This window comes from Teleopsis dalmanni, chromosome 1 (assembly GCF_002237135.1).
Source record: "Teleopsis dalmanni isolate 2A chromosome 1, ASM223713v2, whole genome shotgun sequence".
In the NCBI taxonomy this organism is placed as follows: domain Eukaryota; kingdom Metazoa; phylum Arthropoda; class Insecta; order Diptera; family Diopsidae; genus Teleopsis; species Teleopsis dalmanni.
The window spans coordinates 188,652,084-188,669,582 of record NC_051846.1 but is presented as its reverse complement, the minus strand read 5'-3'; the positions used below and the strand labels follow the sequence as shown (position 1 = coordinate 188,669,582).

At 27.3% G+C, this 17,499-nt stretch overlaps 2 protein-coding genes across 3 annotated transcripts in view; one reads left to right on the top strand and one right to left on the bottom strand.

Annotated features, from left to right (window-relative positions):
- LOC119670829 overlaps nucleotides 1-17,499 on the top strand; it is a 146,531-nt gene that overhangs the window by 44,933 nt on the left and 84,099 nt on the right. The gene's annotated exons all lie outside the window — the stretch shown is intronic.
- Nucleotides 11,256-17,499, bottom strand: part of LOC119673345 (potassium voltage-gated channel protein Shaker) — an 8,466-nt gene continuing 2,222 nt past the window's right edge. Inside the window, exons 2-7 of the mRNA XM_038084608.1 lie at nucleotides 17,022-17,190; nucleotides 16,710-16,806; nucleotides 15,369-15,564; nucleotides 13,194-13,315; nucleotides 11,861-12,014; nucleotides 11,256-11,492 (exon numbers count right to left, since the gene is read on the bottom strand). Of these exons, the coding sequence (XP_037940536.1) occupies nucleotides 11,256-11,492; nucleotides 11,861-12,014; nucleotides 13,194-13,315; nucleotides 15,369-15,564; nucleotides 16,710-16,806; nucleotides 17,022-17,190 (975 nt within the window). The remainder of the gene's footprint in view (nucleotides 11,493-11,860; nucleotides 12,015-13,193; nucleotides 13,316-15,368; nucleotides 15,565-16,709; nucleotides 16,807-17,021; nucleotides 17,191-17,499) is intronic.

Genomic DNA, 17,499 nt, shown 5'->3' with positions numbered 1-17,499 from the left:
AATTTATTGCAACGACCCGGACCGCGACTGAGTAATACCTCAGCAAATTTAAAACGACGAATCCGTGTCGTTACAACCTAGACCAGTTTTTTAATTGCTACATATCTCTAAACGAGTTGTGGATTAGCATTTCTCTACTCTGGTTTCTTGATTACACGCATATTTTTGACAACTGTAAGGTAGACATATGGGGCATATCGTTGACAACATGCAAATAGGTGTTGAAATCTTTCTGTATTAACCAATTTACTACAAGGTCGAAAGGTTTAACGATATGCAAATATCTATCTGCATATTGAGAAAATTATTTTTTTATTTTGTTTTTAATAAAACTTTTTATTTTGGGACTGTACTTTATGGTCAGAATCGAGAATGGATTTTAGACTTGACGATAGTGACAAAAAAACTTATTAGAATTTCTTTATTCTAAAAAATACGTATTTTGTATTTTCATATATTCATTGGTTTAATAATAATAAAGTATTCTTTAAAAGTAAAGTATTTTTTTGTAACTGAATTTTAATATGTTTAATATGTTTAATTTCATGACAGTTCTATATTATTTTTACTCCAAATATAAAATATCTGAATTGACCAAACCAAGTTGTATCTATATTAATATCGGGTCTTATAGAAAAGTAAGCCTACTTTTCTAGGACAACATGAAACAAGGATTTACCGCACAGTCGAAGCTTTTCAAGATAATATTTAGAGGGCGCTCAAATAATATATACCTATCAAAGCACCTGTTCAAAGTTATCCAGATTCAAGTTTCAGCTTATGTGTTCCACCTATTTTATTTCACTCAACGATATTTACTTACTTACTTAATTGTCACTATATGAGCCACAAGGTCACGACCTCAATGGGTTGTGTTATCGTCAGCTGGTTGTACCGAATGGCTCCATATATTCAGGCATAATGAGAGACTTGCAGAGCGTAATTTTTGTTTGTTGACAAAAATGCATTATTTCTCAATTGCCCATTTATCCGAAAGTAATATCTGTTGATAAGAGTGATTTTTCGTTGAATCTCTTAGTTGACATTATTTTTCGTATTTATAGTTTCTAGATAAACAAAGTCCTTCACAACTTTCAAGTTAAAGTTGACGTGAGTGCAAGGACGCTTAGAAAATTTGTTTGCTGGCAGAAGGTACTTTGTTTTTTCCACATTTACTACAAGATCCATTTGCTTTGCTTATTTTTCCATGTTGGAAAAAGTCGCACTGACGGCGCGGGTGTGCCGGCCATCAATATTAATATCATCAGCATAATTAAGTAGCATTACACTTTTGTAAAATATTGTGCGAATACTGTTTAAATCTGCTGCTCAGATCAGCGATATTAACATACCGTATTATTATCTCATTATATAATAAAATGATATAATGCATGATCTATTCTATTTAGTCATTATAACAATTAGTGGAATGTAAAATGACAGGCTCGCTAAGTCAATATATATTTAAGCATTAGTTTAACTTTTACTAACTTCATCCAATGAATTTTCTAATATCAAAGGACAGTTATAATGAACTGTAGAGAAAAAAACTTATTATTATTAAAGAAACAGAAATGAAATATAATCCAACCTTAATTATAATTGCACTTTCATGTTAATTATAATAACTTCAAGTATTTCATTATAGCCATTACACAATATAAGGTATATTGTATAAAGTATCTTTACTAGATAAATGGTGATGAATATTTATTGAATAATTTGTAATGTCAAACTAATAACAAAAATTTTATCTAATTTATTTTATTAATGGCGGTTCAAATAAGTAGTCAGATGGCTGTTTAGTTAATTCTCTATCAGTGAATTAAAGAGCTCAGCAGTGAAGCGGAATGTTGAGAACAATTATCGGAATACTGCATACCTTGAGTATTATAACAGGACTTAATATATTTCAATACAAACAAAAAGGAAGCAACACAAGCTTTAGAAAAAAGAAACGGAATTTTAATTATTCCATGATTTACTGTGGTATTACTAATTTTTTACTATTATGGATTTGTCTATTCATGTTTTATGCATTGATAATCGAAAGAAGACCCCCATTTATTATGGTTGAAATTTTAGGTGTTACCGCTTTCTTTGGATACCTAGCTATTTATATTAAAATAGTTTACACTAATTTATTTAAGCAACAACAAATTTGTGCACTTCTAAATAATATCCTAAGCGTCTATGAAAATTTTGTAGAACTATTTGATAAAATAGATATTAAACTGAATTGGAGTATCTGCACATTCTTATTGCTTTACAATTGGCTCTGGTTTTTACTTTCTATATATTTAACGGAATCTAAAGCAAGATGTTTTGGAATATTAACTTTATTTATGATTTCCCCAAAGGTGGTTCTATCAACAGCAAATGTAATGTATTTACTTATATTAAATAGTCTCTTAGACTCATCCATACAAACGTTCACAAGGGACGTCAATCCAATAGAAAGAACAACAGTTTTTCAAAACCATTGTGAATTCTACCTACGTTTAAATGGGCTTATTGAAAATTTTTTAGATTTAAGTTTACCTGTGACATGTGTTCAATTGTTTTTGGAAAGCATTTCGGTCTGGATACTCTTCGTTGCCATAATTGTCACACCTCTTATTGTTGAGAGTTTTTTTTGTTGTTTTTTGCTTTTGGTAGCTATTATTTACATGCACTTGGTAACTGAAATTCTTCACCAAGTCCACATTAAGCGACAAAATTTCTTACTGGAAATACGAAAAATTAATTTCCGAATTGGTTTCTATGTAAAAGAGGTAAGAGGAAAAAGTCAAAATTTAAAAACTTTTTATATAATTTTTTGTATTACAAATAAAAACTATTTACTTCTTTCAGTTGGAACGGTTTTCATTACAATTAGTGGTCCTGAATACGAGACCAAAATATAAAATACTTTTCCAGTCATCAATGAAAGGAAAATTTATTATAAATTTTATGAAATTTTTGTTTCTGACGTTATTCTTTTCGTCCAGTGCCTTGATTGATATGCAATACGTTGGAAAAGTTGACGGAAACGCTTTCATCAATATGTTTCACTAATTCAGTGCGTGGGTTAATTGTGTATTAAATTAAAATACACAGTTTACAAATATTTGTCCTCTCAAAAACTTTCCAAAAATATAAAATATTTATTTAATATAACCATGGCAAAGAAATTATATAAATTGTTTGGCTTTATCTTATATTGATTGATTAATATATCTCCGCAGAGTATACATATGAAAGCGAATAATAAAAAAGATACTAAAATTAATTCACACTTCCTCTCAAAAGTCATGGTAGGAATTGTAGCTGCTTTTCTTGTAGGTCAAGAGTTTTTATGGAGAACACCTTACTTTACCTCATGTGTGGATGGATATCATTGCTTAGGATATATATCAACATCTTTGGAGTTTCAGGTTCTGATTAATGAAATGGTAGCGCCATATTTTTCAGTGTATCACTTTTTCAACCTTTTTAGAATTTCTTTAATTAAATATGTAATATTATTAGCCTCGAAAGAAGCAGTCTCGATTTTTTGTCACTAGATGGCATATATATCTACATATGTGATAACATTTATTTGATTATGTTCAATGTATACGAGTTTAAGAGATGACTCTTCAGGCTACATATTTTTCATGAATATAATTCCGTAAATTGTCACCTTTATTAAAAGAATATATATAGATTATAAATGAGTGAAATATCTCACGAATCACGCTATGTGATGTTTTATTTTTATAAAATATGCAAAACTGCTGCAAAAACATGCCAAACAATTTCTGTGGTTAACAGAGACGAACGCTGGAACTAGGAGTTGTATGTTTGATTCTATTCTGAAAATTTAGATATCAAAAATGTACCACTTATCAAGACTAACAAAACCTGTCAGCAAAAAGTGACGCACTAAACATTCACCACTTGACAGTCTGTATTTGGATATATCTACAATAGAAAAATATCTGTTGAGGCACTGAAAGAAGGACATTAATCATGGAACAACTTTTTTAAAAAGAAAAAAATAGTTCAATATAGATGCATCGCTAAAACCTTAAAGCTGAATTATTACACATGGTAATATATACTACTATTCGGCATATGAATGTCTGTATAACATTATTACCGGACCAGTTTTATCTTATAGAAAATAATAACTTCGATTATTCGTGCCGAAGTAAAAATATTGGTAAACTAATTGAATTTTGATTTCTTGCGTGAAAAAGGGAAGAAATCTTGTATCAGCTAATACAAACCAGCAATCTTACCGCTCCATTGCATTATGTGTGAAGAATTTGGTGATCGAATTAAACTTGTGTTGTGTGGATAAGAGTCACTAAGCCCGTTTGTCAATTAAAGTTTTACGCAAAAGTACTTAATATGGAACCCTGAAACTAAAAGTATTTCTCACAGTATAGTTAAAGTTTATAAGTTATTTTGATTTCGAACAAATTGAAGGATATAGTTCAATTAAAATTAAACGTTTGAAACATTGTTTCGTTTAAATTTGACTCACTCTTAAAAGTTGTCTAAAAAAACAACTACAAAGAAAAAGAACTACTTTACAGAACTACTTAAATTAATTCTTTTTCCGTAAATAATAAAACATAATAAAAAAAATTGTCATTAAAAATTATATATTTGAAGAGATACTAATATAAAGAAGATTCTTGAAGATTAATAATAAAATATCTTGACGTTCATTAACTACAAATAGTATATTTATTTTTCTTGATTTTTAGTATATATATAAAATTGTATCTTTCTTACAAGAAATGGACAATTTGTTCAATTGTTAAAGTTATACATCATAAGCAGAAAGAAAAAAAAAAACAAATAAAAGAAAGGTAAGAAAGAAGATAAACGAAATTAAGAAGAATTGTAGATATACAGTCACATTAAGCTGATATAGAGTATTTCGTTTTAATCTTATAACCATTGGACCAAGAAGCAGGTGTCTCATATCATTTTGTGATATCATTTCGTTTTGCATTTTTAGCAGTATATAATTCCGCTTTATGTACGCTTTCACCCTTCCATGGAGTACTGGTTATTTGCCGTAGTAGTTCAATTTGAGAGTCATTTTTTAAATGATTCACATAAGCTGAGAGCTTTCGGACCGATACTGCTATCCGTTATCACAGTATGGTGGACGACCTCAGACAAATCTCTGTATTGTATGGTACTCAACAGGGCGCAGCATTGTACGTAACTCTGTATTAGCTGTGCATTGAATACCACACCATCTATTGCGTTGGATTTAATGCCTCACTTAATGTCACTTAATCTTATAAGTAAATAATTGGCAGCATCATCTACTCCTCGACTCAAAACTCTTTTCTAATGGAGGATTAGTGACAACAGCCATAGCTTCATTCTAAATTGTTTTAATCGTACTCTAAATAACATTGACTACATTCCTCACAATCTTTATTTCGATAGGAAATTAAGTGTCGAGAATTCATTTAGAGACACATGTTGAGAGGTCCGTCTTTAGAGGAGGGTTTAACTATTTCTACCGATGGCTCTAAAACAAGTAGTGGTGTAAGCAGTAAAGTCTTCTTGAAACAACTAAATCTTACCGCAGGCTCTCTAAGCATCATTTTAGATAAGCTATAGCTTGTCTGGAAGTGGATAATATATCTATTAGGAATATATTCATACATATTATCAGATAATCAAGTTGCTTAAAATTTCCGGAGTTCAGTCCAATATACACCTTGTAAGGACGGAATTTTGTACAAATTCCGCCCTACATAAAACTTATTATTTTTTACTAAAAATCGTCTGGATAAAAGATTTATATATTTGAAACAAATAAACAAAGCCAACCTCGATTATATGTTTAAACAAATAAACAAAGCCAACCGCGAACATACGCACAAACGACACGCAAAACAAAGCCAACCGCGAACACACGCACACACGACAAGCAAAACAAAGCCAACCGCGAACATACGCACACACGACAAGCATAACAAAGCTGACAGCGAATTATACTTGTGCGGTTGTGCGTGCAATTAAGCAAAGCAAAGTGTCGTATATAAATAGCGGAGATTTTATATGAAAGATCACTTAGCACCGGCACACCGAAGTGAGTAGATCACTACTCCAGCGCTAAGTCCCTTTTTAGAAGCCCATGGTGTTTCGACGCTAAGGCTTAATAAATCAGTAGAAGGTATTGGATAGATTTTATAAACGCCTTTGATGTTTTGACGTCTTTGGCTAGAAACTAATTACGTAGATTTGGAAAAAACCCTTTGATGTTCTGACGTCTTTGGGTAAAAATTATTGAATAGGTTTTATAAACGCCTTTGATGTTTTGACGTCTTTGGCTAGAAACTAATTACGTAGATTTGGAAAAAACCCTTTGATGTTCTGACGTCTTTGGATAAAACTTACTGAGTAGAATCAAGACTAGAATAAGTTATTTAAGAAAACTTTTAATAAATAAATTTTAAAATAATAAAAACAAACGGTCTTTTACTTTCCACTCATTGGTTTACCAGTTTCGAACTAGTCAATAAAACAAATTTATTGCAACGACCCGGACCGCGACTGAGTAATACCTCAGCAGAATTAAAACGACGAATCCGTGTCGTTACAACATCAGACTTTTTTTTAATTTTATATAATTTAATAGTATATTAAAATATTATAAATTAATAATTAATAATTTATATATATAATTTAGAGAATTCATATTAGGTATTCTGTTGCAGTAGAGATATTGACAGGACATTTTCCATAAGTATGGGTTTTGAGAAGAAGTTTCTATTGCATATATTCGGCTCACCAAAATCTTCAGAAATGATCTCAGTAATCGTTTCCATAAATTGTTTGTTTACATTTTACATATAAAACATATGACAAATATTTCAAAGTTTGGTAATTTCGTTTATACGGAATTTATTTTTAAGGGTTGCATTCGACAATTTTGATCTAAATTTCCTTACTTTTTTTAAGTAAGTTAAAAAGCACAGAAGCTCTGTAGAAACATTCAATTAAATAAGTTGATTGATTTATAATGAGCTCATTTATATGCAATCTCTTTGTGTGGTAAATTATACTCATTAGCGGCATTAATGAGGAAAACATTTGAAGGTAAAGAGAGACACTAAGGCAAGTGGAAATATGGTATGAACAATATAAGGAACTCATCAGAAATACTATTACAAATGTAGATTTTTTAATTCTAAATAAGGTTGAACTTTTAAGTGATTACTATAAGAGATTATTTACTATATGAAGATTATAATCAAGACGAAACCAGTGGGATTATGAAGAGGTAAGAAGAATTATTTACTTAGTTCTCTCTCTCTAAAAGTGGTTAATCTATATATATTTTTGAGAAACATGCCAACGACAAGTAAAGTACCACATGAAGCTGAAATAGCATTAAGTAAGAAAGATGTTTGAAACTATGAAAATCATCTATGTTGAGAATATTAAAAGAGATAAAAGTCAATGAGATTTGATTATAAAATTAAATAATTTTACAAATTTATTTAGCGACTTTAATAGTGATAGATACCATATTAAAGGACCCCGTATCGCTGACGATCAACTGCAGTTTAAAACTCTCCTGGCAGTTTTATAGTTTGCTGCAAAAGCAAAAAAAAAACCAGGCTTCTTTAGAAACAGAGACATTATATGGACTATAAGCACAACAAAAATTACTTTAGTTGAACTAATATCTATTAAAACAGTAATACTGGACCTGCTTCCATACAGTAGATAAAATGTGATTAAAGTTCTTTTGTTATTGTGTTTCAGAAGATAAGCTCTTCCAAGGTAGATTTTAAGAGGAGCAAAAGATTGCTTTAGATTTACTTGTACACATAAAGGCGACTATACTCGATGGGTTTCCTTGTCATCATAAATTGCTTAGAAGTCTCACTTGACAATTCGATAGTTTCTGGCATTTGATTACATATTAGAATAAACTTTGATTTTAATTTAGTCATGATATAAGTAGAGTGGAACAAAGGATATATAACAGAAGATTGGGACATTATTAGACTTTATAAGAAGGTGAAGAATTTTTCAGAACTAGAATTTTAAGAATTAGAATTTTAGAATTTTCACTTTAGTGTTTGTTTCCGCAGTGTATAATTTTTATTTAAAAAAATAAAAAAATTTTATTGTGGTAATTGCCTTATAAAAACATTTTATCTAAAATTTTTCAGTTTTTCTATGTGATTTTTATTCTAGCATTTTTTATAATGTTTCATTTATGCATAACCAAAACACTTAAAAGTCACTTAACTTTGTTAAAGTGGCTTAAGAGTGGCCCTTAAGTGTTAGTTAACAAATAAATTCATAAATTTCACAATCACCTTTTTTTAAAGGTTTAGGATTTTTACTTTAAGAATAAAGTACTTTAATAAAACTATTTGATATAAAAAATTATTAAAAAATTAGCACGAGGTATACAGTTAAAAATCCAACTACTTAAAAAATAAATAAATAAGAACTACTTAAAAAATTAATAAATGAGATAATAAAATAAAACAAAAAAATATGATAAAATTTTATTAAAAAAATTCTAGCCATTACTTAAGATTTTCCGAAAAAAATTCAAAATTTAAATAAATCAGTGCATATAAAAAATTGTTAAAATTATATATAAAGGATTTATTGGACAGGAGTTTATTTAATATTTATATATATATAAATAAAAGTGCAAATTATATAAAATATATTTTATTCTAATTATAATATATTCAAATGTATATGTATATAATTGTATTATTTATTTTAATACTAATTTTATTAGGTAATATATATTTTTGATATATTTTTTTTAATTTATACTGAACCTTCTGCACTTCAACAAGCGCAATTTTTTTTTTTTTGTTTGGTAACGTTTATTTAAGCTGAAAACTTTTAAATATATTTTAAGTATTATTAAACTAATTTAATACATCATACTTGGTTAAAAACAAATATTTTAGTAAATTCATTAGTTACGAAACACAGCTAAATCTACAGCAAGGCAAATCAAACTATACTAACGAATACGATAATTATTAGAGTTAGTTAAACAAAAGTAACTTAAAAATAGTAGTTAATATCGATAGAGCTAAATTAAGTAGTTAATAGAAGTAGTAAGAGTAATATGATATAATATATTGTAGTATAAAGAGTATTAGTATTTAGTGAACTTGAAAGAAAAATATTATATTAGTACGCTTTAGTTAGTTTAATGAGGCTACACTAAGCTAATTTTAGTACAACTAGTGCAAATTAATTATTTAAGTAATTAGTAGGAATATTTATTGTATATTAACGATTATGTATTTTATTTAAAAGTTTACTGTATTAGCAATGAAAATAAATACGTTTACGACAAAAATAATTACGACGTTAATGGCGATTACGTTTACGATAATAACAACGTTAATGATTACGTTTAAATTTAAAGGTTTTGTTTTTTAAAAAAATAAAATCCATTTTAACAACAATTTAACTAAGCAACCACAATAACTGGGCTTATATACAAACACATATATTTGCAAATTAACAATATATATATGCAAAAACAAGCAGAGAAGTCCAATTTTAAGCATTTAAATTGATGACGAAGTCCTGATTTAGATTCTCAAGGGCGTTACGAAAATTCCTAAAGTAGTAGTAATAATTACAAAGGATTTATTTAGATAGTAATTGAAATAAAATAAAATAGTATTTATTGTACAGAAATGGAAATACAGAGGCAAAAAATGCATTGGAAGATTTTTAATAGTTTTTGAGAAAAATTGTACTCAGTTTAGAAGGTTAGTGCGCTTATAGACAAAAAGAAAAATAAGAAAATATTAACGAAGTTTTATTTACATTAAGCCAAAGCTAAATTATAATTCAAATAGTTTTATATGGAAGAGAATAGATATATTAGGAGTTCTTTTCGCAACGCGCCTAGCAAATCTAAAGACAACAATCGCAATTCTAAATTTGGCTTAAAATTGCAAATGACTGCATTGTGATAAATTTATTATTTACTCTGTCGAAGTATATCAGGAGCAATAGACTAAAATTCGAGTAGATTTTACTTTTTTTGTATTTAAATAAATTCATTTTAGGAACATTAGCTAAATGACACCTATATAAATACATTTTAAAACTAATTTGTACTAAATTGTGGTATATATGCGCCTAAAACTATGTTTTTATTTATTTACCTAATTTATTATGCATTTTAGCGTACGTTTACACACATAAAACCTACAAAATTTTTACAAAGAAACATATATATATAATTTCTTTGATTCAGTATATTTTAAAAGTTACAGTCTTTACTTTTCGACCTATAAACTAATTTACTTTAAAGGTACAGTACAAACAATAATTTAAATTTGTTTTATTATTTTAAAGTTGTTTTCTCTTTTAAAAAGCAAAAATATTTAAATTTAAAAGCTAACATAGTTTAGGAGAGGATAACACATAATATACTTAGGGCGGGGTAGGTAAAATAATTATTCAAAAGTGCAAATTTTAATACTCTTTTCACTTTTCTTTTTTTTTTTTTCTTTTGAAATATATTACTTATTATTTTGTTTTTGTTTTTTTTTTTGCTGCATATATATGCACTTTCTTATCTATTAATATATTAAATACATATAATATATATATGGTATATATGAAAAGTAAACAAAAGAAGCATAATTTTCATACTGCAATATTACAAAAATAAATTTCTTTTTTTAATAATTTTAAAATATTTTTTAAAATAATATTTAGCATACTTTTAATTTTAGCAAAGTACAAAAAAAGTATTTTCACCAAAAAAATCTCTGGTGCAAAAAAAATAATTATTTTCTCTTTTGATTTATTTAAGCAAAAAGTCGACGTGGCTTCAGTGCTTTTTGCAGTTTTATGGTCCGAGCTGTGATTTATAAGCCCCACATTTGCGACACAAGCGCTGCGCCTCTGCAGTATTTTCATTTACCAGGCAGGGCATTAGATATGTACTTTTATATATTTTTAAAATATTTTATTTTGTTCAATTTAAAATAATTTATTTTTCTTGTAAATTTCAAGCCAATTTTTATGTATTTTAATTATTGTTATTTAGCATTTTTTCTACTTTTTTTGAAGTGTTTGTGTGCGTGTAAGACTGTTGTTAGTTTTTTAATTGTAAAAATCTATTGTTTTGTTATTTATATATATATAGAACGGAATTGTATATATATATATATACATATTTAATATATATGCGTGTCTAACTTGTATTTGGGTTTTAAGTGATTTAAGTAGTATTAGAGTATCACATATTTTATTATTTGTTGTTTGTATTTGTTGTGGTCTTTTGACTGAAACTTACCTATAAATAAGAAAAATATAAGTAAACCTAATTCCCGCATTGAGGCTTTCAGAGTTCGTCCTAAAATTTGTAAACCCTTCGAATGCCTAGATAACTTAAATATTCGAAATACTCGAACTAATCGTATCACTCGTAATATTGCCAAGGACATAGCCTGATTCGATGACTTGTCCTAAAAATTACAATTTATGGTATTTTTTCATTTACACAATAATAACATTAAAGTAAACCAAAAATTTTCTTGTTACATTAAAACATAAAAAAACATTAAACAAAAAAGTTTATAAAAAAAGTTAGAAAACAATAAATAGTATTTAAAAAACGAGCAAAAAAATTATTTATATATATATATATATATATAGGTATATTTATATATAGTTATATATGTATATTATTAATATATGTATGTGAATTTAGTTAACAATATAAATATATATTTTAATTTTATTTTTTTTTTAATTTTAATTATTTTTTATTTAAAATAAAATTATTGGCAACATTTATATGTAGACATTGCATTGGTAAACAAGATGAACATACCTGTGGACTAACTGGCGCTTTTGGAAGATTTAACGTATCCTCCTCTTCGGCAACAACAGTCGCCAATGTTATAAAGTACGGAATGATGGCGATTATGTCGATAACATTCATGACATCCCTGCAGAAATTTAACTTATTCGGACATGCGAGGAACCTTTTTTTGTTGTAATGAAGAATAAAAATTAATATTAAAGAATAAATTATTTTTTTTTACTTATTTTTCATATAACTAAAGAAAAAAATTATTCTTAAATTATGTTTTATATATTTAAGTTAAAAATATTATATAATTTAATATTATTATAAAAAATAAATAAAATTTATATACACAAAAACTTTTTTCCTGAGTTCTTTCGTATAATTAAGGTTTAAGTATTATTTAATTTAATAATGTTAATAAAATAAATAAAATTTATTTCCACAAACATTTTTTTCTTAACTTATATTTGATATAATTATAAGATTAACATTTATTATAATGATTTTTTTATGATTACAAATGGGAGTTGAACTGTAAACTGTAAACTGAAAACAACGATATCTTGGCCAGAGCAAAAGGAAAAACCATTCAATTCGAAAAAATAGTATGGCTTAGGGGTATACTATAGAGAGAGTAGTATGGAGCAATAATTTTAGGATCACGTCAAAGCTGAATGTTAGACAAACAAAAGTGCTTTACTTACTGTTTTACTTTATGACAGTGTATAATTGAATCTATTACTTATTTTGTTGACTAGAAAACATATTTTAATACTTCACTAATTAAATAAAAAGTTAAATATTTTAAAATAATACCAGTTTACAGTTTCACAACAAGAGAGCTTGATTGGGATATCGATCGTTTTAATTACAATTAACTATTTACTTTATATAAAAATCATTTTTAATGAATTAACTTTTATTTAACAGTATAAATTTGACTTTATAGAATTTGTATATTAAACAGTATAAAAGGAGCTATAATAGAGCACTTTAATATAGTCACATATGTTATATTAAGTTCCTATATTGAAAGAAATAAAAATAAACTTATACCGTAAAACTTTTATTTAAAGAAGCTGGACAAAGGCCTTATAAAAGTTCGCTACTCTTCTACTATAAAAAAAAATTTATTAGAATGTATACAGATTTTTGTTGAGAAGTTCAAACAAATTAAAAAAATAATATGAATATATTATATAATACATAACATATAATATATAATTAATATTTAATATTTCAATAATTTTTAAATCATTTTTAATTATTATTTATGTATTATATTCTTTTTCATAAAGTCTTGTATTATATGTTATTAATATTTTATAATTATCTTAAATTATTAATAGCTTACCTGACAGTGAGTTCAAATGTAAACCAAATAATACATAACGTTTCTATAAGGAAGAAAGGATCTGTAATATCAGGCACCTCATCTTCCTCGATTTTTGTGCCATTTGTTGTTGTATTGAACACCTTGAAATTTTAATAATAAAAAGAAACAAAATTTTAAATATTTTTCTGTATACATAATTATTAATTATAAAAATAATTTGATATTTTTGATTTCAATACAATTTTTATAAAATTAAAAAGAAGTTCTTTAAAAAGGATTACCCGATAGATGAAATACTCAAAACTATCAGATTTGATAAAGTGAACTGTTAAAAAATAAGTAACGAAACTTAAATAATGATAAACCTTATAATATTTAGTTTAAATACATATATAGAGTTAATTCACTATCACCTTATTAATACATTTGTGGCACACTAGATCTTATGATCGCTGTGATTATGGCACTATTATAATAACTAATGTATTCATTATACTGATGTAAAACAAGATATATCGCAATCTATATTACAACAGACAATTCTATTACTTAGAATAAAATAGGCAGGGTAGAAAAATTGACAAAGAACCGCAAAGCAGGAATCTCCATGAGTTTCTCATCTGAAGTAATATTTAAAATTAATATAATAAGAAATAATATGTTAGAAGAAAGGGTCCAAAGAAAGTTGGATGTATACCATATCTGTTGTGGACAGATAAGGTTGGAGTGTTAACCATATTGGATACAGAAGAATGTGATGACGTAGGATATTTATAAAGTAATTTTAAATTAGGCAGAATTTCAACATAAATGAAGTAATTTAAATGACAATTTTTGCAATGAATAAATTAAAGTTTATTTTCAATGAAAAGCTAAAGAAAATCTATTAAAGTAAGTTCAAAATATGCCGAAAAATTTAAGGGGAAGCTCAAAAGCAACCAACCTATAAGGTGTTTCCGTAAACGGAGTGTTAAGGTCACTTAATAAGTAAGAAGATATTGGGAAGAATTATATTTTTTATTTTCCATAAAATTTTAAAAAATATCTTTTTTTGATCAATTGCTTTAGTAGTTTTTATCGTAAAAAAGCTGATTATTTCAAAGCCGTATCCATTAAATAGAAATTCGAAATTGTTCCTATTGAAAAGCTGAATACCATTACGTCTTATAATATATAGAATGTATGCGGTCCCTTATTTTTGAGTGTAATGGATTATTAATTATTAACAAATTTTTTTCCACATAATACATAGTATTTATCTAAATCTAAATCTAAGAATCAGTTAAGATAATTAGCTAAATATATTACCTAAATCGCTGTACATTGAATTTTCCAAATAATAATAACAAAAAATTCAAAATTTTTTTTAATGTTTAAAATAGTTTAGCTGAATTATTAGATGTTATTTATGTGTTTTGAGTCAGAAAATTGGAATCTGATTACACATTTCATATAAAGGATAAACTACGTACTAAAAAGATCTTGATGCATATTCCATAGAGGTGGAATATATTCACAGTATATAATGTATATATACCATATAATGACATAATAGTGAAATCTACAGGTGGGCGTTTTTCCTACAAGAAAAACATGCCTTAGAAAAACTCTTCATATTGGAAACAACAAAAAATCTGTAATGGGGAAAGAGATTGGGTGTTGGTAATATAAGCAGAATACGGCATAGATAGCCCAAAAATGCTCCCCAAAGTAATGTAAAGGAAAAAATTCATTGAAGACGGGAGGTTAGGGTAGGTTGAAGTGAACGTCTTGTGCCAAAAGCCCACTAAAGCTCAAAAAATGACCCATTGTTGAATAGCAGGATTAACATTTGTAGAAGCACAGACTGAATGTCAGTGTACGAGCAATTCAGAAGGCACAACTCCCCCAACCTGACAATTCTATAAACTTGGCTAAGTCCACAATTATGCGCAGTAAAGACTCAGGAACAGAATTCTTACGAAGGCTCGTTTGACGGTGCATAAATTATTGCATCCCCCACCCACAATTAAAAAATTATTAAATGTAAACCTAATAAACTAAAAAATGTTATAGTAAATATTAATTCTTTATAAAGTGTTCATATTTATGAAGTTTTCGCATATCCCACACACCATTAAAAAATTAATTAATATAAATCTAATAAATTAAAAAATGCTATAATAAATATCGATTTTTAAATGTTCTGCTTACCTTGTAATGCTTAAATTCGGGTAATGTTTCTAGACAAAATATAACAATTGATAGCAGAATAACAAATACACTAATTATGGCTACGACTCTGGCGGCTTGCGAACTTTCTGGATACTCAAACAGTAACCAGACTTTTCTTTGATTTTCATTTTCCGGTAAGGGTCTTTCTTCTTCTTTAATAAAGCCTTCATCCTCTCTGTTTAGTTGGATTGAAATAAGAATTAAGTACAAAATGCATTAATTGATATATCAAAAAATTAATTTTATAAAATTAAAACTACAGTTCAGCATAAGCTAAACAAAATCCAAAAAAAAATTATTAATTATACTGAACTGTGGTTTTGAGTAGAAAAATTCTAATTATTTAAAACAAAAGATTATAACAAAAAGTATAATACAATATATAATAATTATTTTTTTTTAAACATTTTAACAAATTCAACTTCACGTTAATAAGTTTTATTTATTAAAAAATATCAAAAGCATAGTTTAAAGCAAATTTTGTTCGTTCTTCTACAAGAGTTAAGCCAATCACTTGATCACCCACACTGAGATGATCAGAACTAAGCAAATCATAACTAATAGATATCAACATTTCTAAATACTTTGCAACAAAATAATTGACATTCCACTACGCATAAACTGTGTCTGGTTTTGTATCTGGTTTATTTGGTACAAATTATGAGATTGTGTGTTGTGTTGAGTTTCTTTGTTCCAGTGATTGCACTTCTAGAGATCTCTCTTCAGTTGCTCCATGTAAAGCGAAACGCATGTATTTTTTGCAGTGTTGCCATCTTAGCGCATTTTAGTCGCAAGCATGCATTTTTCTAAACAAGTTGCCACAGTGTTTAAAAGCAATTTTATTTATTTTCTCTTTCTTGTTGTTGTACATTTTGTTTGCTTGTTTTATTTTGTTTTCTCAACTGCTCAATACTTTGTGCTGTTTGCCACGGGGCCGGCCGAGAACGCCCCCTTGCCGTATAAACAAAATTTTAAGCAGGTGGTCAAGTGATTAATGTCTGTGTTTTAACAAAATTTTAGCTTTGTTTTTAAATTTGAAATTGTTTTTTTTTGTTTGTTTTTGTATCGAATTCGGTATATATTACATTACAACAAAAATTCTAAAAACAGCAACAACAATAACAAAAAAACAACACCATAAGCCAGTGGAGGCGAATTTATTATTGCAATTCTGTTTTCAGCAAAAATATATTTAATATTCTTTTTTCTTATTTTTTTAGTTTTTTAGTTTTTATTTTTAATAGTCAAATTCTACTTGAAAAAAAAAAATCATAAACCAATTGTGTGTTACATTTGTCAAAAATATGGCAACACTCTTACCTGAATTTATTAATTGCTTGATCACCTAATTCATAAAATTTTATTTCTTCACTAAATACGTCTAAAGGGACATTGACCGGTCTCCGTAGTCGACCACCTAAATGGAAAGTGAGAAGAATTTCATAAAAATAAACAAATGAAAAAATATTAGTTTAAACATGTGTGGAAAGGGAAGAGAAAGAAGAGTAAACATTATATGTTATTAATTTTTTATATATATTTAAATTAATATATTTTTAATAGATATTAAATATTACTCTGAAATGGAAGAAACAACAAAGATTAGTTCGAATATATTTTTCGATAACTTACCACTTTGATAATAGTATAAAATCGCATCGAAGCTCGGTCGACTACGGTCAAAAAAATATTCATTTCTAAGCGGGTCAAAGTACCGTAATCTCCGAGCTGGATCTCCTAGTAACGTGTCCGGAAACTGATTTAACGTTCTTAATTGTGTTTCAAACCTTAACCCGCTTACCTGAAATATAAGAAATTAAAATTGTTCATATTAATACGTATACATATATATATATCTTTATTGAATGGAAATATTCCTGAAAAAACTTAGCTTAACGAATAAAAAAGATCATTTTTCGAAAAGACTATAAACCTACTCATACAGCTAAAGATACTGATCAATCAATTAATTAAAGAAAAATTTGTTGCAATGTCTAACCTATTTGTCACACTAAGTACCGAAAGTAAACAAGAGAACTACTGACTTTCCTCCCTCTGACTTTAAGTCAAATCAATAGTTAATAATTGTCGTAGAGTGGTATTTTGACAT